A 21,618-nucleotide genomic window follows, 5' to 3' on the forward strand; every position below is an offset into this window, starting at 1 on the left:
GAGCCAGCTGACTTTGGGAAAGTAACTATTCCTATAGAATTCCCTCTTCTCCACATGTGGAAAGGGGCACTGAGTTTTGTCTCTGCTGTGGGCTGTTGTTTCTTCATAAACACAGGCAGTGTGGAGTTCAGTAGAAAACACTGCAGTTCAATTTGTTGAGAGCACACTAGCAGAGTCTTATACCGCACTTTATGATCTCAGTAGGATTGAGCACTCAACATTTTAGATACCCAAAAATTTTATTATATTACATAGGTGGAATGATTGAACAGGGGCATTAGTCTTCAGGTTAAAAAAATCCCATGCTCCAGGTTAGCAGCGGATTCCCATGCCAATGGCCATGAATGTCCCAAACGTGCCACCACTTTGCATCATGGTTTTGCCAACTCCACCCATCAGTTCTCGTCCTCTCATGCCAATCCTGAAAGAGAGAAAACAGTGCAAGATTCCACACAGGCTGACCAAGGCCATTCTACTGCTGAAGAGACAATCCATCCCTGACAGATTGGAAAGCATATTGGATTTTATCATCGGACATTCTGTATCAGGTGCCTGGCAGGAGAGTTGGCTTAATTCACTTCTAGACTGTACAGACAATGTGCTTTTTAGGTTTTGGAGCAAGTGACTTCAGGGTGCATAGGATGAGTGGGAGGGGAGAATGGATGCACTCCCTTGTGTCTGTGATCCATTGGAAGGACGGGGAGGGGCAGCTTGCTTCTTTGTGTTTGTGACATGTCAGTTATACAGGCTAAGGAGGAGAATTCACCACTCTATGTATGGAGTGCCAGAGGGGAGAGACTCTGGACGCTTGCATCTGAGCCCTGTCTAGCTGCATGTGCTTGAGGCAGTGAGATTTACTACATTTAAAGGGACACTCAACTAAAAATGAAGTGGGAACTTTTGAAGCCCAACTGAATCTTTGCTACAGCTGCATTTTTTTTTTTTTCTGTTTGCAGGAGGTTGGACAATAAAAATAAGCAAAGTGATTTTCTCCCTCAGGTTCCTCCTGCTGCAATATTTGCATGGAAACACTGCATGGAAAGTTTAATTGTTTATAACCACTTGTGTGCATTTGGACTTTTAAAATGTGCTGGTTTATTTGCCATGAGTTTTATAAACATTTCGTTTTACATGAGTTAAATTTTGGGGCAAATTGAAGCAGCTAATATCCCTTTTACCAAGTCAGATAAAAAGCAATCTCTTACTGCTCCTTCAGATCATCCAGGATTGCATTTCCTGCCAATATTGTGGTGCCTATGAACAACATTCACCAGGATTTGAAGAGGATCAATGGGAGGGATATGGGGGGTTGTGTTTGTTTTTTTTTAAACACAACTTTTAGAACAACTCATGGTTCTTGTTTCTCCCATTCAGTGTAGCCATGGCCATATATCAGTGATGTTAGCTGAAGAGAATTCAAATAAGCGCATATATATTTTTGGTGTAAGATACTAAAGAGCCCATCGGTCTACCAGTTATTTATAATTTATAATATTTCATGTACAGAGAAACACTGAACACCTCAGGATAACTGCTCTCAACGAATGAGTCATTGATATGCAATGAAAACAGCACGTAAAGACAACAGAAGACCCTGCCAGATGCCACATACAACCTCCAGTGCTAAGAGAAGAGCTCTTTGTACGTTTGTACATGGCAAGCAAAGGCAGCGTGTCCAATTTCTAATTCTACACCTTGGATGCTCCAAATCTTCAGCCTGGTTTAGAGCCACAGGTAGCATTCCATCTATGTTACAAAATGGAACAAAGTCTTTAGATCCCCTCCCTCTGTCCCAGTTTCTCCTAGGACTGACATTTACAATTAACTGCGTCCAACATACCTGAGGCAGGAAAATGTGCCAAACAGTGCCCCTGCCGCCATGCCAACAGCAAAGCCCATCATGAAGCCCATTTTCACTCTGTCAAAGCAGTTGGGCTGGGACTGTCCATATGGCCCCACAGTCACAGGCATCTGGAAAAGAAGCAAGACACTTAAAACAAAAAAGAACCACCCCCCTTTTCTCCCCCCCCCCCCCCCCCCCGACCTACCACCTCCTCCTGTGGATGACAAGCTTCCTGCTGGATTGGACAGCAGCAGCTGTGAAGACACTACGTGCCTGAGGCCATGTCTACACTAGAGAGTCCACAGCGGCGCTTCTGTCGGTGTAACTTGTGTCACTCAGAGGTGGGTTTTTTTCACATCCCTGAGCGACAGAAGTTACACCGACTAAAGTGGTAGGGTAGACTTAGGCTATGTCTACACTGCACTTTCATTGAGTGACAAAAGTTTTAACGGGTGTGAAAAAAACCACACCCCTAAATGACAAAAGTTTTAATGATGAAAAGAATGGAGTGGACAGCGCTTCGTCGGTGGAGAAGCTATCGCCCCTTGTTGGGTATGGTTTTATTTTGTCATCAGGAGAGCTCTCTCCTGGCAACAAAGGGCAGCTACGCTGCGCGCCTTACAATGGCAAGGCTTTGGCGGCCTGGCTGTGCTGCTGGAAGCTGTGCAATGTAGACATAGCCATGGCCTGAGTCTCATACAATTTAGGAGAGGGCATGTGCAAACTGAGTATTTGCATGCCAATGTGACTAGCTAGTTCTCTGTGCAGTCACAGTACCTGCTCATTCAGCTACCACTTATTAGCACCTAAAAAGACTTTTCTATAGGAATTTACTAGCAAAACACTGAACAACCTGATTCCAGAGCCTCAGCTTTACTTTGTCTCTCCACCTTACAGTTCCCATTCCTAAATAGAGGACACGCTGTCAGGGAACAGAGAAGGTTTTCACACGCTTGCATCTTGGCCCAATACTGGGAACAGACAGGAGCAAAAGGAGGACTGTCCTGATGATAGACTTGTTTTGCTCCCACACAAACCTTCACACCTCCATTAACAGTCACTATGGATATGTCTACACTGGAAACTTCAAAGCGCTGCTGTGGGAACGCTCCCGTGGCAACACTTTGAAGTGCGAGTGTGGTTGCGTGCGAGTGCTGGGAGAGAGCTTTCCCAGCGCTCCTGGTAATCCACCTCCACGAGAGGATTAGCTCCGAGCGCTGGGAGCCTGTCTTCACTATCGCTTTAAAGTGCTCAGACTTGCTGCGCTCAGGTGGGTGATTTTTCAACCCCCTAGCCAGCAAGTTAGAGCGTTACAAAAAGGAAGTGTAGACAAGCCCTATATTTCTGACAAAGGACTTGAGGGGACTCCATTCAGTCTGAGAGAGAGCCTCTCCTTGATAAGCATTGCCTGGAGGGGTTGTTGAAAGCAAAAATCCTTCCCTCCCTGAACACACTGCATCCAAGGCACTCCCACACACCCTACTGGCTGATGCATGAAACAGCCGACTCCCAAATTCCTAGCCCCTAGGCTATTTGTATTATGTCGATTTCCCCCCCCCCATTCAGAGCAGGGGGAAAAAATCTGTCAGGACTTCACTTTCTGTAACAAAGATTCACATTCAAATTCCCCTGTGCTCAACGCTGTATGTGAATTTCAGTACTTGCAAAAGGTGCTGGTTGACAGCTGTGGAGATTGTGGTTCTTTTTATCCCCAGAACACACAGTTTGGGCAATTGCAGTCAGGGTGGATAAAAATCAATGCTTTTTTTTTTTAATTTAAATTGGATTTTTTTGATAAAATGCTTTTTGAGGGAAAAAACCTATCTAAAGATAATTTTAATTAAGATACATTATAGCTCAAAGATATCTCATCATAGAATAGGGATTATAAATTCTAATTTTATAGTATGAGAACATATTCATGTAATGTTTAAGAAAAGTTTTGTAAATGAGTTTCAATAGTTCATGGATTAGGGACCCAATTTTACGGGGTTCCAGGGGCTTCTGTATAGATTACTTAGGTTAATCTTTCTATCTACCCAATGAAACTCAGTGCTCAGTCTAGAAGATACCATCAGAGATGCTTAGGTTTGCAGTTCTCAAACTGGATTTGTGTCTCCAGAGATAACATGCTTCTAACAGCAAAAATGTTTTAGATAATATATAGAGGTGAGAAATAACAGACTTCAACTCTATTGTCCCTCTGCAAATTTGTATACCCAATCAATCCCTTACCTCTCTCTAAAAGTGCAAAGTTTCAAAAAGTTCAATGAATAGAAGATAGTTGGGGGCGGAATAGATCTGAAGAAGAAGAAGTCTGGAGATAAATGTGAGAAGGGAGGGACAGGCAGTAGAAACAAAAGTGAAACTGTTTGAGCAGCATATTCCATAAGTCTTGAGGACTTTCTGAGTGTAGCCTTCATTGATTTGAGATCTACCATACCATTCTCTCACTAAAAGTGAAAACCTATAATGGCAGCAGGCTGTAAGAGAGACCCAGCTTGGGAATATTTTAACGAAGTTCCTCTACCTGTGGGTAAGACAGGCATGCATGCAAAACGCAAACAGTGCAACAAAGAAATGCAAGGCCTGGTTGCCCGAACGAAACATCATCATGAGAAGTGTTCCTTCTCAGGAGGAAGGTGCCTTGAAGATGATGAAAGGAACGTCTCTGAACATGCAGGATCTTCAGGTTGGTAAACTTTTTTATTTCCTACTTCTTTCTTAAGGACTGCCTGTCTTCCTTCTGGACTATTCTTGAATTCTCATGTTTGAGCAAAAAATATAGTTGTTACTCTATGGTACTATCATTTTAGATGCAGTTGATATAAAAAAATAAATAGCTGAAATAGGCAGATCTTCCTCTTACAATTTTACCTTTAAAGTAGCACTGAGTGTCAGTGAATGCAATGAGTAATACTAAATGAGCAGTATGGTAATAATAATTAAATAACTGCATTGACTTATTTTGTTTACGAGAATCCATCCTCAACATACAGGATTCTGAAGACTATCCACCTTCAAGATCACCATCATTTTCTATAGTTTCAGAGTTATCTGTCAACGATAGTGTTTCAGTCATATCATGTATGTCACATAGCCACAGTATATCACCTGTAGCAAAAAGAAAAAAAAATCTCCATCATCCAGAAACCACCACAGATAAGTTTGTGATAAGAACCAGATTAGAAAAAGAGGTAATTGATGAAAAAATTTCCCGGTTTGTTTATGCAACAAACTCTCCTTTCCTTATGATTGAGAACCCACACATCGTTAACATGGTTCAGTCATTAAGACCAGGATACAGTCCACCCAACAGAGCAGATGTCCCAGGCAAATTGCTGGATAAAGTGTATGAAAGAAATTGAGCAGTGTGCAAAAGATCTAGAGAGTGAAGTTGTTAACCTGAGTCTTGATGGGAAGAGCAATCTCCACAATGATCATGTTGTATGTGCTTGTGTGACAACAGAAGAAGGGAATGTCTTCCTTACAGAAACAATTGATACACCAGGAAATGCACACACAGCAGAATACTTACAAGAAGTAGCAGTAAAAGCTATAACAAACGGTGAAAAAAAATTCAAATGTCTAGTATGCAGCTTGGTCACAGACAATGCTGCAAATGTATCCAAGATGAGAAGAAAGTATTTAGAAGAGAGTCCAGAGCTAATAACATACGGTTGCAGTGCTCATTTGATGCACCTCCTAGCCAAAGACTTCAGTGTACCAGAAATAAAGGCTAATGTTGAAATTGCAAAATACTTGCGTAACAACCACTTTGCAGCAGCTGCTCTGAAAAAAGTGGGAGGAACCAAGCTAACTCTCCTACAAGACGTGCGATGGAACTCAGTAGTGGACTGTTTTTAGCACTATATCAAGAACTGGCCTAATCTGATGACAGTTTGTGAACAAAATCGTGAAAAAATAGAGGGCACTGTCACAGCCAAAGTTCTCAGCATTGGGCTTAAGAGAAATGTTGAACACATGCTGAGTACCCTGAAGCCTATTTCTGTAGCCTTGAACAAAATGCAGGGCAATAGCTGTTTTATTGCTGACGCTGTTGAAATTTGGAAGGAACTGAGTAAGATCTTAAAAGAGAAATATGCAAAGTTAAATTACAAGCATTAAAAAACAAATTGGAGAAGCACTATCTGCAGCTCATTTTCTTGCAAATATTCTCAATACTCGCTACCAGGGTCAAACCTTAACTGCTGAAGAAGAGGAGTTGGCTATGACATGGAAATCCAGCAATCATCCCGCCATAATGCCAACTATAAACAAACTTCAGAGCTAAGGGTGAATCATTCAAGAAATATATGTTTGCTGATGATGTTTTAAAGAAAGTCACACCAGTGAACTGGTGGAAGTCACTTAAGCACTTGGATTCAAAGACGGTTGAAGTGATAATCTCACTTTTAACAGCAGTAGCTTCTTCTGCCAGTGTAGAAAGAATATTTTCTTCCTTTGGACTAATTCATTAGAAATTGAGAAATTCTTTGGAACCTGAAAAAGCAGGAAAGCTTGTTTTTCTGTTCCAGATTATGAACAAACAGGAAAATGAAGGTAAAGACGACTAAGTTTCTCATGTTGACCTGGCTGACATGGTCAATTTAATTTTTTTTAAATATATATTTCATTTTACTATTTTAGTTAAAACCAATTTTAACAAAAACAAACCTGATTTTAAAAAAACTTGAATGTTTAACTAAATTCAAAAAGTCTTATACTTGTTTTGTTAAATTATATGTTTGCTGTTGAAGAAAAAAATCCAGAATACATAACGTTGTTGTTTTAGTTAAATAAAGCAATTTAAATGTCTGTCTGATGATGTTCTCCTCCTAATACAGCATGGCAATAAAATCCTCCAAATACTAATGATTAACCTGTTGAATTGGAGTTCACCTCCCAAAGACTTCCTAAATATCTGCTTCAATTACCTTTGGTAAAAATGAAATAACCAAATAATCATTCATTTTCTGATATAGCTGTAAAACTAATCTGAAATGTTTTCAAAATAAATCACTTTAAAAATGTATAGTGTGTACCTTCTAAAAATGGAACCTACATCTATCTCTGAGTTGTGAAGAATATGTATTAAGGTTATAACAACCAACAAGAATGCACTTTTATGTAGAAATCCATGATTAAATCACGTCTTCCTAACTAGTGATTTAAATCATGATTTAAATCCAATTCACCGTTGCTAGATGTGTTTCCTGTTTAATTTCATTTTCTTTTCTTTTGTACTTGTTCAGTCTTGTTCACATTTAAATATGAAGTTAACATTGCTACTTTTTTTTAGCAATGATTATTTCATTTTTTAAGAACTTCATTTCATTGTTTCACATTTTCCAAGTTAAAATATTAATTAAATAACCTGTTTCTTGTAACCTGAAAAAGCAGGAAAGCTTGTTTTTCTTTTCCAGATTATGAACAAACAGGAAAATGAAGGTGAAAACGACCGAGTTAACTGCAGAAGCCAATATTTTAAGTTTCTCATGTTGACCTGGCTGACATAGTCGATTTAATTTTTTTTTTTTTTTTAATATTTCATTTAACTATTTTAGTTAAAAACAATTTTAACAGAAACAAACCTGATTTTAAAAAAATTGAATGTTTAACTAAATTCAAAAATTCAAATGCTTGTTTTGTTAAAATATTATGTTTGCTGCTGAAGAAAAAAAATCCAGTATACATAACGTTGTTGTTTTAGTTAATAAAACAATTTAAATGTCTGTCTGGTGATGTTCTCCTCCTAATACAGCATGGCAAGAAAATCCTCCAAATATTAATGATTAACCTGTTGAATTGGAGATCGTTCACCTCCCAGTGACTTCATAAATATCTGCTTCAATTACCTTTGGTAAATGAAATAACCAATCAATCATTCATTTTCTGATATAGCTGTAAAACTAATCTGAAAAGTTTTCAAAATGAATCACTTTAAAAATGTATAGTGTGTACCTTCTAAAAATGAAACCTGCATCTATCTCTGAGTTGTGAAGAATACGTATTAAGGTTATAACAACCAACAAGAACGCACTTTCATGTAGAAATCCATGATTATATAGAGTCTTCCTGACTAGGATTTAAATCAAATCCATCCTGATTGCAGTGCACCATTCTCCACACTGCCCCACTGATATGCCGCTGCCTGCTGGAGAGACCACTTTTAGGAATTAGAGCTGAGTTCAGTTGCCATGCCTGTTCAATCTGTGGTGGTGGTGCATGTCCAGTACAAACTGGACTAAGACTAATAACTCATTTCACATATGGCACTGGTCAGTCATCTGATGGTAATAACTTTCAGTTACTACCAACCTGAGGTGAAAATGAATGATGACCTTGTTATTGAAAGCCTCTGTATCCCTTTTCTAATCTGCCAGTGAGCCATACAGTCTCTCTAATACCTACATTTAATAGATACTCAATTAGACATGCATTTATTGGATTAGAGAGAATTTCTAATAGCTTGGAATTCCCCTGTCCAATACGGTGCAGACAAATGGCATTTTGAAACAATGAGCAAAGGTAAGGGAGAGATAGGAAGGATTAGATAAAAGGCAGACTTTACAATGGGTTAGGGTGTGCCAATGCACTGGAATGGTCCAACATGCCAGATGCAAAAACAAACACCTATTGCATAATTTTGGACTATTAATGATAAATAATAGTATTACTTAGTTCATATATTTAACAGGATGGTGAACAGCATAACAGATGTCTGGCATTAAAGACCTGTCCAGACAACAAATTATAGTGTTTTAAAACTCCGTTAGCTAGCATAATTTCAACCCCCCTTTTACATTTAGTAAAGATACAAATTAGCACCTTTAATTTGGCTGGTCACGTTATAACCTGGGGGGAGCCTGCACTAGATGTAAAAGGAGGTTTCAAATTATGTTAGCTAACCAGATTTGAAAAAGCATTTTCATCATCCAAATGGACACTAAGAAACTCTCCCTGCCCCCTCCAGTCCCTAGAACTCAAGCACTCACACTTTGTCAGTGAAAATCAGAATTATTATATATTCATAATCTGTTACAAACAGGGCTCAGATTGTGACAGAAGCTCATCCACACAAATGTCAGTCTAGGTTTTATACTTCTTTCTCAGTTCCTATGAAGTGTCATAAACTCTGAAGTGTCATAAACTCTGTTCTGCATTCACAGTTGGCAAATACATTTGGCCAACAGACAGAGGTTACTAGTTTTATTTTGTCCCGCCTCCCCAAAAAAAACCCCATGCTAGGTAAAACTGCCTCCTTCCAGATTATGCAGCAACCAAAACTGTTCATCTGAAGGCTGCAAAAAACTCCTTGAACTACCTGTTGCTTTTTAAACTCTGGTATTATTCTAACCAGGACAAGCATAGTCTCCTTGGCCATAAAGCATTTTGCAGCCAGACGTTTTGTGTGATGCCCAGAACACAGAGTGTCCTTCTCCAACAAGTTTCCCTCACATAAAGAAGCATATACAGAAAACGGTCAGAGACTGGACATTTCTGAGCAGCTACGTTGTGAATAGCTTAGACCAGAGCAAAGAAGAGGCTGCTTCCATTCCCCTACGTTGTCCCAAGAGGGGCATGGTCAATAATCAAGACTAGGGAAAAAAGTAATGAGCTACAGCAGCGAGGAATAACGCTTCTCTGGGGAAAGGAGACTGGCCAGTTTAGCTCAGAGAGGAAACAATCGGAACAGAACATGAGCGAGGCGCAGAGCGATGTCCCCGCCCCAGAGGGGGCCAGGTCCCTGCTCGCCCTGTCACACAGCACAGGGACTCGGAGGCTTTAGAGGAGAGGCTGCGGCGGGCAGCTGCGGAACTCACTGCCACAGGACATTAGCGAGGCCCCCACCTTGGCAGGGCTGGGGCAAGCCCTGGCGCCTGCACGGTGCGGAGCCGGGACCCTGCGGCCGCGGGAAGCTCCATGGGCCCGGCTGATTCCAGGCGCTCTGTGGCGCGCTCCCGCCCAGCCCACTCCTGGGGGCGCCCGGGGAGCCCTCACCTCGCTCCTCGCTTCGCTCCTCGCCTCCGGCCAGCACGCGCCACTCCTCCGTCACTTCCGGCGCGCTGCGATGACGACACGTGGGTCGGGGTGAAAGGGCAGGAGCTATTTCCGGGCCTGGCTGTCGCGGGGATGTTGCTGCTGCTGCGGAGGGTGGTGGCGCTGCGGGGGGCCCGTGGGCTCGGGGGTGTGCCGGCCCGGCGGCTCTCGGGGGCGGCCCGGCGCCACGAGAGTGAGTGGGGCGTGTCCGCGCGGGGGGGCTGGGCCAAGGGGCCCGAGGGCCTGGCGGGGCTCAAGGGCGGCGGTAAAGGCGCCGAGCTAGCGCGGGGAGCGGGGGGCTTGGCCCGGCCGCCGTGTGGTGCCCGGGTTGCTATGGCTGGTGGGCACGGGAGGGGGCGGGGATGGCCCATGAGAAGGGAGCCCATTGGGTATAGTGCTAACCTGGCCTCCGTTCCCCGCCCCCCACAGACACCCGGAGTGCCCTTGGGCAAGTCTCTCGGTGCCTCAGTTGTCACCTGTGACACGGGGATAATGGTCCACCCGAGTGTTGTGACTGGCTTGTCAGACACAGCAGTGATGGCGGCCCTAGAAGCACCTCAGACAGAAAAGGGTGTTAAAGGTTCAGCCCTCCTGATGTTTCTTTTCTTGTACGCCATGCTGCCTGCTCCCCTGGGCTGGCTGAAAAGGCCACTTGTCAGAATGCAGGGGGTGTCTTTGCCCCCTATCCTAGCAGTACAGGTCGTGACTGGTTCTCCTTTGGAGTGCCCAGTGTGGTGCATGTTCTCATTAGAAAGGTTCCATGCTCACTATGGGTCCCCTGATTTCTTCTCCTGCACCACTGTCTGCTCCTGTTGTTGGAAAGTTTTGCCTTTCTCCTCTCCTTCGCATTGCGTCCTTACTTGTCCCTTGTGCTTGCTGGGCAGCTATCATTGTAGTGTATATATTTTTTCCTCTCTAGAAAAAGGCCTTGGTGAAGAATCCACGCTCCGGCCGTTGTATATGGATGTCCAGGCAACTACTCCTCTGGTTGGTAAAATGATGTGAACATACACTAGTGCCCTAGAATGAACCCTATAGTTGTAACCAGATGGGGGGAGGGATAGCTCAGTGGTTTGAGCACTGGCCTGCTAAACCCAGGATTGTGAGTTCAATTCTTGAGGGGGCCACTTAGGGATCTGGGGCAAAATCAGTACTTGGTCCTGCTAGTGAAGGCAGCGGGCTGGACTCGATGAGGTCCCTTCCAGCTCTATGAGATAGGTATATTTCCATATATATATATTTTTATAAGATATCATGGATTCTGTGACTTCCAGAGATCTCCGTGACATTGTCCGCCTCAGCCCTGTGCCGAAGCTCTCGGGCAGCTCAGGGCGGGGGGCGGATGCAGACCCCTCCCACCGCAGCAGGGCTTGGGCTCTCATCTCCCACCCCTTAAGCTTCAGTCATCCCCCATCAACTCCTCACCCCTATTATTTTTAGTAAAAGTCACAGACAGGTTATGGGCCTCCATGAATTTTTTTGTTTATTGCCAGCAAACCTGTCTGTGACTTTTACTAAAAATAACTGTGACAAAATCTTAACCTTAATGATGGGGAATGCAGACTTCAATTAGCAAATCGGAGTGCTCACGAGTAACTATGGGAAGAGCTGTATTCTTGCCAGAAGAATGATCACCTTGTAATGAAGCCCAATATCTACTCTTCCTTATTTGTTCTTGATGTGTCGTTCCTTCCCACACTGAATCTCTCTATTAGCTTCCTTCTCTTACCACATCAAACTCAAGCTTCTTGTTCTCATAGTGTACATAATCTCCTATCCAATTACATCTTGGCTTTCCCCAGCACCCACTCCTTCTCACTGCACTCTTCCCAAGGAACATTGAAAACATGGAGGGATTGAGAAGAGACTGCCTTATTTGTGCTTAAAAGAAAGTCCAGTTGTTTACCCAGTTTAAGGCACTCACCATCTTTGTTGTGGTCACTGTGGTGATAAGCATCTCCATTCAGTGGTACACCAAACTAATTTTAACGATGGTCTGCAACTAAAATTCTAACCTTGTACTTTAGTAACAGTTGAGGAGCAGGTCTTTCTCCAGAAGTCTCATCTTCTCCACTCAGCATAATTTTGTTACAGCCAGAATGTCATTCATCAACACATATATTGTGAGGTTTAATAATTAGAAACCTCTTCATATTCCTGGGGGAAACTTACAATAAATGTACCTTGAGGTGGTGGCTATTATCAAGTACTGTCTTGTCATGTCATTTGAATTAAATAAATTCTGAAGTGATGAAGGGTCATCTTGGATAAAATGTAAAACTTTTCAAAATTCTCTTTTACATCATTTCCTGTGACTGTTAGGGGGTCTTGTGTTTCTTTTGCTTAGAAAGTCCTTGCTCTTCTGAGACAGATTTCTGATTTAGTTCAAGGTTTGGCTTGTAAGATTGCGTTGGATGTTGTTGCAGGATGTTATTAGCAAACGTTTGCCAGTCACCAGATAGGTTAATACAGAGTGTATGTAAAATGTTTTTGCATCCACAGTAGTTTGGAATAAGCTGGCTGCTGGTCTGGGATAAAGCAGAGCATACGTATTGCAGGGGAAAGAAAGAGGGAGGAAAAACAAAATGCTTTTTTTCTGCTTTTAAGAAAGTGTCTCTTGTCTTCTAGGACCCCAGAGTTTTGGACAGCATGCTCCCTTATCTAATGCACTACTATGGCAACCCACATTCCAGGACTCATGCCTATGGCTGGGAGAGTGAGTCTGCTATGGAACGAGCCAGGCAGGTGAGGCTTTTCAGCCCCACCACAGAACATAATTACGTTTTCCTGTTCATAAACTAGTTGCTTAAAAAAATAAAAATATCCCAACCCGCATAATTCTGGTTTAGTTCCTAGGAGGTGGGACTTGGCAACTTGATCTCTAGCAACTTAAGAATTTACTATGTTATGTATAGTTCGGCAAACTCAAAACAAAACACATACAGTAACTCCTCACTTAATGTTGTAGTTATGTTCCTGAAAAATGCGACTTTAAGTGAAATGATGTTAAGCGAATCCAATTTCCCCATAAGAATTAATGTAAATGGTGGGGGTTAGGTTCCAGGGAAATTTTTTTCCCCAGACAAAAGACTATATTTTATACACACACACACACACACACACACTATAAGTTTTAAACAAACAGTTTAATACTGTACACAGCAATGATGATTGTGCAGCTTGGTTGAGATGGTGAAGTAAGAGGGTGGGATATTTCCCAGGGAATTCCTTACTGCTAAATGGGCTGAGCCCTCAAGGGTTAACACATTGTTGTCAATGTAGCCTCACACTCTACAAGGCAGCACAAATGGAGGGAGGGGAGACAGCATGGCAGGCAGAGAGACACACCTTGTGCGTGTGTGTGTGTGAGAGAGAGAGATGCGCATTGCCTCTTTAAATACGCTGACCCCACTCTGAGTACATTGCCTTTTTAAGTAGATCAGCAAGTTGAGACAGCAGCTGCTGCCAGCATGTTCCCTCTGTCCTGAGCCCTGTCATGTGTACCCTGCTCTGTGGAGATGGGGTAAGCGGGGGGCAGGAGCAGGGGGGAGGGGGACACCCTGACATTAGTGCCCCCCCCCCCGCCTCACCCCCCGGCACAGCAAGCAGGAGGCTCCCAGGAGCAGCTCCAAGGCAGAGGGCGGGAGCAGCATATGGCAGTGGGGGGAGGGACATCTGAACTGCCAGGCAATTGATAGCCTGCTGGGCGGCTGCCGCACAGGGAACTTAGGGGAGCGGGGAGCTGATACTGGGGGGCTGCTGGTCCACCCTGGTTCCAAGCCCCCACCAGCTAGCTGCAACGGGCTGCTCTTTCTGCAAGCAGTGGACAAAGCAGGCGGCTGCCAAACAACATTATAAGGGAACATTGCGCAACTTTAAACGAGCATGTTCTCTAATTGATCAGCAACGAAATAACGTTAACCGGGACGACTTTAAGTGAGGAGTTACTGTATTTTATATTAAAACAATTTAAGTAGTGGTGACTTGGGTGTGTGTCGGGGGAGGCTTTCCAAAACTCCTCAGGGGTTTGAAAATCCATGGGAATTGTCTTGCTAAGTCCCTCTGGCACCTGTAAAAATCTCCCCCTCGGGCATGTATCTGCCCTTGCGTTAACTAGACGGTCTTCACGTTTTAATACAACAAGCTAGGTGAATGGATTTTTGCTTTGGTGAGTTTTACATAAGTTAAAGTTTGGGTGTATTTTGGTTGCATATGGGATATATTGCATATTGAATACACTGAATATTTGTTGCATATTTTGTTTTCCCATCCCTTCAGAAGGGTTTATGTTCACAACAAGTAGTAGTATTGAATGCGAATGACCTATGCAAATCCTCCTCCACATTAAAAGAGGAAGTACATGTGTGTAATGCCATTTCTAAAGATAGTATCTATAATCCTGTCCAGGTTGGGCTAGTATCGGGGTAGAGGAGATGTTCTGGGAGATGCTGTACATATTCTCCGTGTCTGATAAGCTCAATTTTCATGTTTTGAAATAGCAAATCATTTTTATTTCTTTTTAAACAGCAAGTTGCATCATTAATAGGAGCAGATCCTAGAGAGATTATTTTTACCAGTGGTGCTACAGAATCAAATAATTTAGCAATTAAGGTAAATGGCTGGTTTATAATACAACTGATATACACTAAATAACCCCAAACCATTACAGATTTCAAAGTAAAGTCCTGTTGTCAAGCTGCCAATGATCCATCTGTGACTCTGAACGGTTAATAAATTGACAGTGATTTTAGTGGAAGGCTTGGTATGCTTGTTTTGTTACAGTCCTAGTTTGACCAACTTGTTCCATGAAGGAATGGACTGCCATGCCACAGTATACCTGGAGGGAGTGGTGGGCTAGTGGGCGGGAGCAGGCTGGCCATGACCCATGGTTTGGAGCAGGTGCAGTACTTTACCTATTCCTTAAAATGAAGAAATCTTTGAACTGTATTGAAATCCCCCACAATTAACCTAGCTGTTTCAGCAAATTCCTTTGGGCCTGAAATTTTCCATCCTTGGTATTAAAGCAAAGGTGACTTTTTTTCCCTTCAGGCTTGATGAAAATTAGTTTAATTGTTTTTGATATATGCACGTGGGGATTAAAAATCCATTTGTCCCAGGTGAAGTTTTGTGCTCATGTAACTGAAATCTTGATCATAAAGAGTGGCTGAAATCCTGATTATCAATCATTTTCCAAAGTTTTTGATCCTTTAACCCACAGGTGATTATTTTCCTTGTTAATATTTAGAAGATTTTTCATTCTATGTTATCTCCCTCCAAAGAAGCAGAAAATTATAAATCCTTTCTTAATAAATACTTTCAGAATTCAAAGCTATATATTTTTGGAAGCAATTGTAAATAACCAAAAAGTCTAATTTAATGCAAGTAATATTTGTAGATTATAATTGGGAAAGGATGGTGATTGTCTCAGGAGGGACTGGGATGTTGGGTTATCTCCTCACTCCCTCTTCAGATTGAATGTTGATTTGCATATAATAAACCAGTAGGTAAATTTTACTGGAGTGTTGTGGCTAATTCTCTTCATAAGTAGAGCCCTACCAAATTCATGGTCATGAAAAATGCATCACGGACCGTGAAATCTGGTTTTTCCCATGAAATCTGGTCTTTTGTGTGCTTTTACCCCATACTATACAGATTTAATGGGGGAGACCAGTGTTTTTCAAACTGGGGGTCCTGACCCAAAAGGGGGTCTGCGCAGAAGTAAGGGTGGCAATACCATACCATGCCATCCTTCTGCGTTGCTGCTGGCAGCAGCTCTGCCTTCAGAGCTGGGTTCCCGGCCAGCAGCCACAGCTCTCCGGCCACCCAGCTCTGAAGGCAGAGCCGCTGCCACCAGCAGCGCAGAAATAAGGATAGCAGTACCGCAACCCCCCCTTCAATAACCTTGTGACGCCCCCACCCCCCAACTCCTTTTATGGTCAGGACCCCTACAATTACAACACTGACATTTCAAATTTAAATATCTGAAATCATGAAATTCATTATTTTTAAAATCCTATGACTGTGGAATTGACCAAAATGGACTGCGAATTTGGTAGGGCCCTGTTCATAAGAGACTTTCTCCCAATAGCCCTTTCAGGCTGCCATGCTGAGTGACCCTGGGAGAAACTTCCTTTTGCTTGATGTCCCGCCCCTTTGAATTTATGTAAATCGCTATCTTTTAAGCAATTTCATAGCAGTTTTATTTTTCATTTAATGTGAACGCCAGGGTGTTGCAAGATTCTATAAATCCAGAAAGAAGCATATAATTACAACTCAGACAGAACACAAGTGTGTGCTGGACTCTTGCCGTTATCTGGAGGCTGAAGGCTTTCGTGTCACATACTTGCCTGTTAAAAGAAATGGGCTCATAGATTTAAAGGTAAGTTGCTTGTTAGCAAACATGTACAAATTCTCCACATAGCACTATCACCTTAGAGGCCTCAGCATCACTTTTGCTGAAGCATTGCTGTTACGCTAAAAACAATTTTATTGATGATCTGTTCCTAATTATCAAAAGACAAAAGAATGGAAATCATACCAGCCAAGTTTTTAAGAGCAGCGTGCCACTTTGGAGAAAACTGTTTCTCTGCCTTTCTGATTTATTTCTTTAATTATGGACTTCTGGAGTAAGAGAATGAATGTCATTAAAAGACAGAGGACAGAATGATATTGTGGTGGAATGGTAGTCCCACAATAGATTTTCGTTTTAATTGGAAAGGAAACATTCTTTAAATCTTTGTTTTGATTTAAAGGATGAGTTTGAGATGCTTATTGTAGTTTATGAATTGCTTGAAATTTTTAGGGAATTTTGAAGGGAAAAAAAACCTAATGTATGAAGTTAGCTATAACTTTCAGAAAAGGACCATGTGATCAAAACATTTCCAGTGGCTAACATTTGTTTTGGATTTCTTTTAAACACATACTAGAGCAGTCTGAAATTAAATGCATGTGGCTCTTTGCTTTGAGTAGTTATGAAAATGTTAAAATAGCAACATGTTTTGTATGAATGATTATTAAGTTTTAAAATAGTAATGTTTGAGTGTTGTCATAAGAGTTCAATTGACACAAAATGTTACTAATAACATAAGCCATGGTGGCAGCATAAAAGTTATGTTGATGCAATGACAGAGGGTTTAGGATGAAGCAGGGTACAACACTGAATGCTTACTGTGGTACTAGAGGAATTCAGAAGGTGCAGTTGTAACCCATGCTAACACAATATGGCTCAGTTGCCCTCTAATGTTCTTCATGTATTGAAAGTGTGTGTGTGTGTGTGTGTGTGCTCGCGCAGTATTGGTTCCTTTTTTCTAACTGAGCATGAAGGAGTTTCTACCTTTCACATACATCATTCTTTCCTCTCAAGGTTCTGTTCTTTTGCTTTGTTTTTGCTCAAGTAACAGGGAAGCTGCCAGGAGTTTCAGAGAGAGAGAGAGCTCACCCTTTGGTGCTTGTTTTGGTCTTTTCCCTTTTGGTTTTAATTCTCTCTTTTGCTCAGGTCTTGAGCAAAACTCAGATACTCTCAGATACTTTAGACAGATATGGTTCCCTCATCTTGGAGGTTATGTGGCACCAAGGATTTTCTTGAACCTGTGTCCAAACTAATCTCTTATGTGGTATTAGAATTCCACTTGTCTCTGCTAGGAGTTGATGCATTCCCCCCAAAAACTTCTTTTCGGTAAAGTCTTGCTTCCTTGGTTTCTTCCTGAAGCTGACAAAGCATCTGGGAGTCTAGTCACAAATTGTTTTGTTTATCTCTTTTGAACAAAATACCAGGGTACAAAATATACAGGAATGACCAAGTCAGTTGTGCTGGTGGAGGAGTGGCACTACACGTGAAAGAAAGCACAGAGTCAAATATAGTAAAAATATTAAATGAATCAAACCATAACATAGACTCTCTATAGACAGAAATTCCGTGCTTGAATAATAAGAGTATAGCAGTAGGAATATACTCCTGACCAGGATGGTGACTGGCTGCGAAATGCTCGAGGAGATTAGAGAGGCTAAAAAAATTGAAAAAAATACAGAGAAGGGCAACAAAGTTATTTAGGGGTATGAGGAGCTTTATATGAGGAGAGATTAAAAAGACAGACTGTTCAGCTTAGAAAAGAGACAGCTAAGTGGGGATATGATAGAGATCTATACAATCATGAATGGTGTGGAGACAGTGAATAAGGAAGTGTTATTTACTCCTTAAAACAAACAAAAGGATTTACTTCTTTACACAGCGCAATGTCAAACTGTGGAACTCATAGCCAGGGGATGTTGTGAAGACCAAAAGTACAACTGGGTTCAAAAAAGAATGAGATGAGTTCATGGAGGATAGGTCCGTCAATGGCTATTAGCCAGGATGTTCATGGATGCAACCCCATGCTCTGGGTGTCCCTAAACCTCTGAGTGCCAGAAGCTGGGACTGGACGACAGGGAATGAATCACTCTATAAATTGCCCTGTTCTGTTCATTCCTTCTGAAGAATCGAGGCACGAGCCACTGTTGGAAGACATGATACTGGGCTAGATGGATCATTGGTCTGACCCAGTAGGGCTGTTCTTTTGTTTTTATGAACTGCCTAAAATCCTCTTGTAATGGACTCTTGGCTTGTATGGCTGCTGCTGCTTTATAACAATGGTTCCCCTCCACAGCATCAGTACAGGCAATTAAAGTTTTTGTGTTGGTTCTCCTAGGCTTCCCCCTCTGAGCCTGAATGATAAGCATCTATGCTGGGCTTTGTGTTCCACCACCCACCACCTCCCATTCAGTTGTACACACTCCAATCAGGCCATTTCCCATCTTACACAAAACCTAAGTAAATGGCATACAGTGGGGTGCAGTTGGCCTTGATGTATGAATTATTGGTGAGATTCTGTGGCCTGTGCAATGCAGGACATCAGACTAGATTATATGAATGGTTTCTTCTGGCCTTAAAAATTTATTAATCTATGAATTCATCCCTCCCAGCCTCAGGCTGCAATGCTTAGGTTTTGGGCCACCGGATACCCATTAGTCCTTGGGGTGTATTCTGCTACACAGGGTTGTCAACTTTACCTCTGGGCCAGATACCCAGCTTCGAGTGATGACTTTCATGTTCTTTTGCATGTAATGCATAATTGTTACTCCTGCTCTCAGATAATTCTGCTGACAGTGATCTTCCTTTTCCCCCCTTCTCCTTCCTTGTGTATTGCAATAATTTTCTTGAATTCAGAGGACTTGCCATTTCTTTAGACATGTTATATATGTTTTTTTTTAATTAATAAAATACACTAGAAATAAGCTGGCATGAAAGTAACCGTGACAAGCATAGCAAAGATTTCATGGCTGTGACCTAGTCATACATTGTTGTTCATGTGGATATTAAATGATATAGAAATTAAACAGTCATGCTGCTTTGATTTATGTATAACTAGTATTACTGCTAATTGTGAAAATGGGTTCTTTTTTAACTGATAGATGTGCTAGTTGGTGATTGGTGGTGTTCTGCCTGAGCCTTCTCTATCTCCTTTTAGAAAGTCTGTCAGTAAATTGAATCACGATTTATTCCAACACTTCCATAATTTTCATTTGTAGATCCAAAGAACTACAGGAACTTTTTCTTAACCGAATGTAATTTGCTATCAACACTGAAGCTAAGTGTTGGGTCTGTACAATGGGAAACGGAGTCACACATCCACCCAATTGAGGCTTTATCAGTTTTGCCTTTATTTTAATACAATTTCAGACAGAATTATTGTCAATACTTATTGTGTCTGGACATACATGGAATAGTTAAATGGGCCAAAGTTGCACATTTTTGGGGCACCAAAAAGTCCCTCCTTCCAGAATGGTCATCACCTCCCCTGATCTCTTGGTCTGGTCCTTCAGTTTCGTTCATTAGTTTCTGATATGGCGTTTCTCCAGCCTTGGGTCTATTTTTACATGTATTCTGATACATTTTCACATGCTCCATTACATAATTTTCCTCCAATCTGCATTCAACACATATCCATTGAATTGTACATAACCCATACATATTCATGTGCAAGCATTAATCACCTAATGTCTATAATTTTCTTACTGAATTTGCAGTTTTGGGATCGCGTTGCCCTCGGTCCCAGAAAAAGGGAGTTTTTGTTTATCAGTGCATGTTCGTACCTCTTACTTACGTCTTCCAGCATGATACATTACTTATCTTGCCAACAGTATCATTTTAAACAAATCAGCAAATTATATAAAAGAGAAATTAACAAAAAATACCCTTGTGCCAGGCAAAGCCTTGGCCTGTGTATTGCCTTAACTAATACTTCCTCTATATCCGTAATTACAATGTATTAAATATATAGCTAACAATTAATCTTATTTTATTATTAGCAATCCTTCATTTCAATGTTAGATCAGTATGTGTCTATCATAGTATATTATCCTCCCCCTTAATCTGTTAAAAGGGGAATTTTAGAAAGTACACTATGTGATTCTTTAGTTCAATGTCAATGTTTCTTATCTACTGTAAACACAAATTTGTCAGGGTTTTTATTTTACTCAAAGTCCAAAAACTTTGTACTTTTGGATAGCCAAATCATATCAGTGTTTTTCCTGTTAAATATTTTAGGTGTTCTGGTTTTTAGGCCTTGGGTTTTAGTCAATTTTAACAGCATCCCAACACTAAACTGTAGGCGGCTTTTGCTTGTACTTTTAATTACGTTGGGCCCTACATCTGTGTCTTTTCAATGTTTTCACCAGGAACTGGAGGATGCGCTCCAACCAGACACAAGCTTGGTGTCCATAATGACTGTGAACAATGAAATAGGTGTAAAGCAGCCAATTAGTGACATTGGTAAGTAGGCACTGGCTTCCAGCAATCTAATATAAATGACTCTGACTTGAAAAATGGTATCTTCTGCTTTGTATATACATGTGGTTCATTATGAAAAATGTTCAGGAGACCAAATAACCAAACTTACCCAGTTTTAGCAATAAAATTGGCTGACAGTACAGGAAAAAGAGTCACTACATTACCGATCATTCTGGGAAGCTGTTTCTCACAGCATGCCAAATGACCTTATATAAAAGGTATGCTCCCCAAAATATGCTCCACAAACTAGCTGTATTTATAGTTACTTGTTTACAAGTTAAAACCACTCTGTATGTCACCCAAGGCTAAAATTCACCAATCAATTAGCTTTTAGCTTCTTTTTTTGGTACCAGTGTATCCCTTATCTCTTGCTTTTGAACACAGTATTCCAAACCACTTGGGCCATGAAGGCACTCCCAACTTAGTACCAGGATAGAACACTCATGTATCTTGATTTTGTTAGGGTTTATATTCACTAATTCCAGATGCTATATTTAATTTTGCAGGGTGTTGGGGGGGGATCTCTTGATGATGTGAGTGAGCATAATACAATTTAAAGTTAAGATTATATAATGTTGATCTGATGTGTAATACATATCAATAACGTGTGCAATATATATATGAAATATACTTTGGCTAATAGTACTAAAAAGGCATATTGGTGTAATATCAGGTGTAAGGAAACTGGACCCTAAGGAAGCTACATTGTTTTGAAGGATCAGAAGCCATCCATTGGCCTGTCTTGTCTGAGACTGTTTTGATGATGGTTTTGCTGTCTCAAACTATGTTCTTAAATCGCTTAAAAATGTAAACTAAAACTGCATCTGATATTTTTAACGGGGAGTTGTTACAGTCACGTAGCCTTATAATGAGAGTGAGGTGCACTGTTTTCTGCTCCTACCTGGCT

The 21,618-nt window shown here is 41.4% G+C and overlaps 2 protein-coding genes across 4 annotated transcripts in view; one reads left to right on the plus strand and one right to left on the minus strand.

Annotated features, from left to right (window-relative positions):
- Positions 1-220: 220 nt before the first annotated feature.
- ROMO1 (reactive oxygen species modulator 1) lies at positions 221-9,930 on the minus strand. The gene is made up of 3 exons (XM_024209938.1): positions 9,848-9,930; positions 1,841-1,971; positions 221-421 (listed from the first exon to the last, which is right to left on the minus strand). The coding sequence occupies exons 2-3, from the start codon at positions 1,969-1,971 to the stop codon at positions 313-315; spliced, it is 240 nt and encodes a 79-aa protein (XP_024065706.1). The 5' UTR covers positions 9,848-9,930; the 3' UTR covers positions 221-312.
- Positions 9,895-21,618, plus strand: part of NFS1 (NFS1 cysteine desulfurase) — a 37,756-nt gene continuing 26,032 nt past the window's right edge. For 2 of the 3 annotated variants that reach the window (XM_024209935.3, XM_024209934.2), the window contains exons 1-5: positions 10,502-10,873; positions 12,515-12,631; positions 14,414-14,497; positions 16,113-16,265; positions 20,600-20,693. In XM_024209935.3, coding sequence (XP_024065703.1) covers positions 10,502-10,873; positions 12,515-12,631; positions 14,414-14,497; positions 16,113-16,265; positions 20,600-20,693 — 820 coding nt within the window. Of the gene's footprint in view, positions 10,080-10,501; positions 10,874-12,514; positions 12,632-14,413; positions 14,498-16,112; positions 16,266-20,599; positions 20,694-21,618 lie in introns of those variants that run through there. The other variant, XM_024209936.2, reaches the window with a different exon arrangement.

This window comes from Terrapene carolina, unplaced genomic scaffold, assembly GCF_002925995.2.
Source record: "Terrapene carolina triunguis isolate 2854851 unplaced genomic scaffold, T_m_triunguis-2.0 Scaffold233, whole genome shotgun sequence".
NCBI lineage: Eukaryota > Metazoa > Chordata > Testudines > Emydidae > Terrapene > Terrapene triunguis.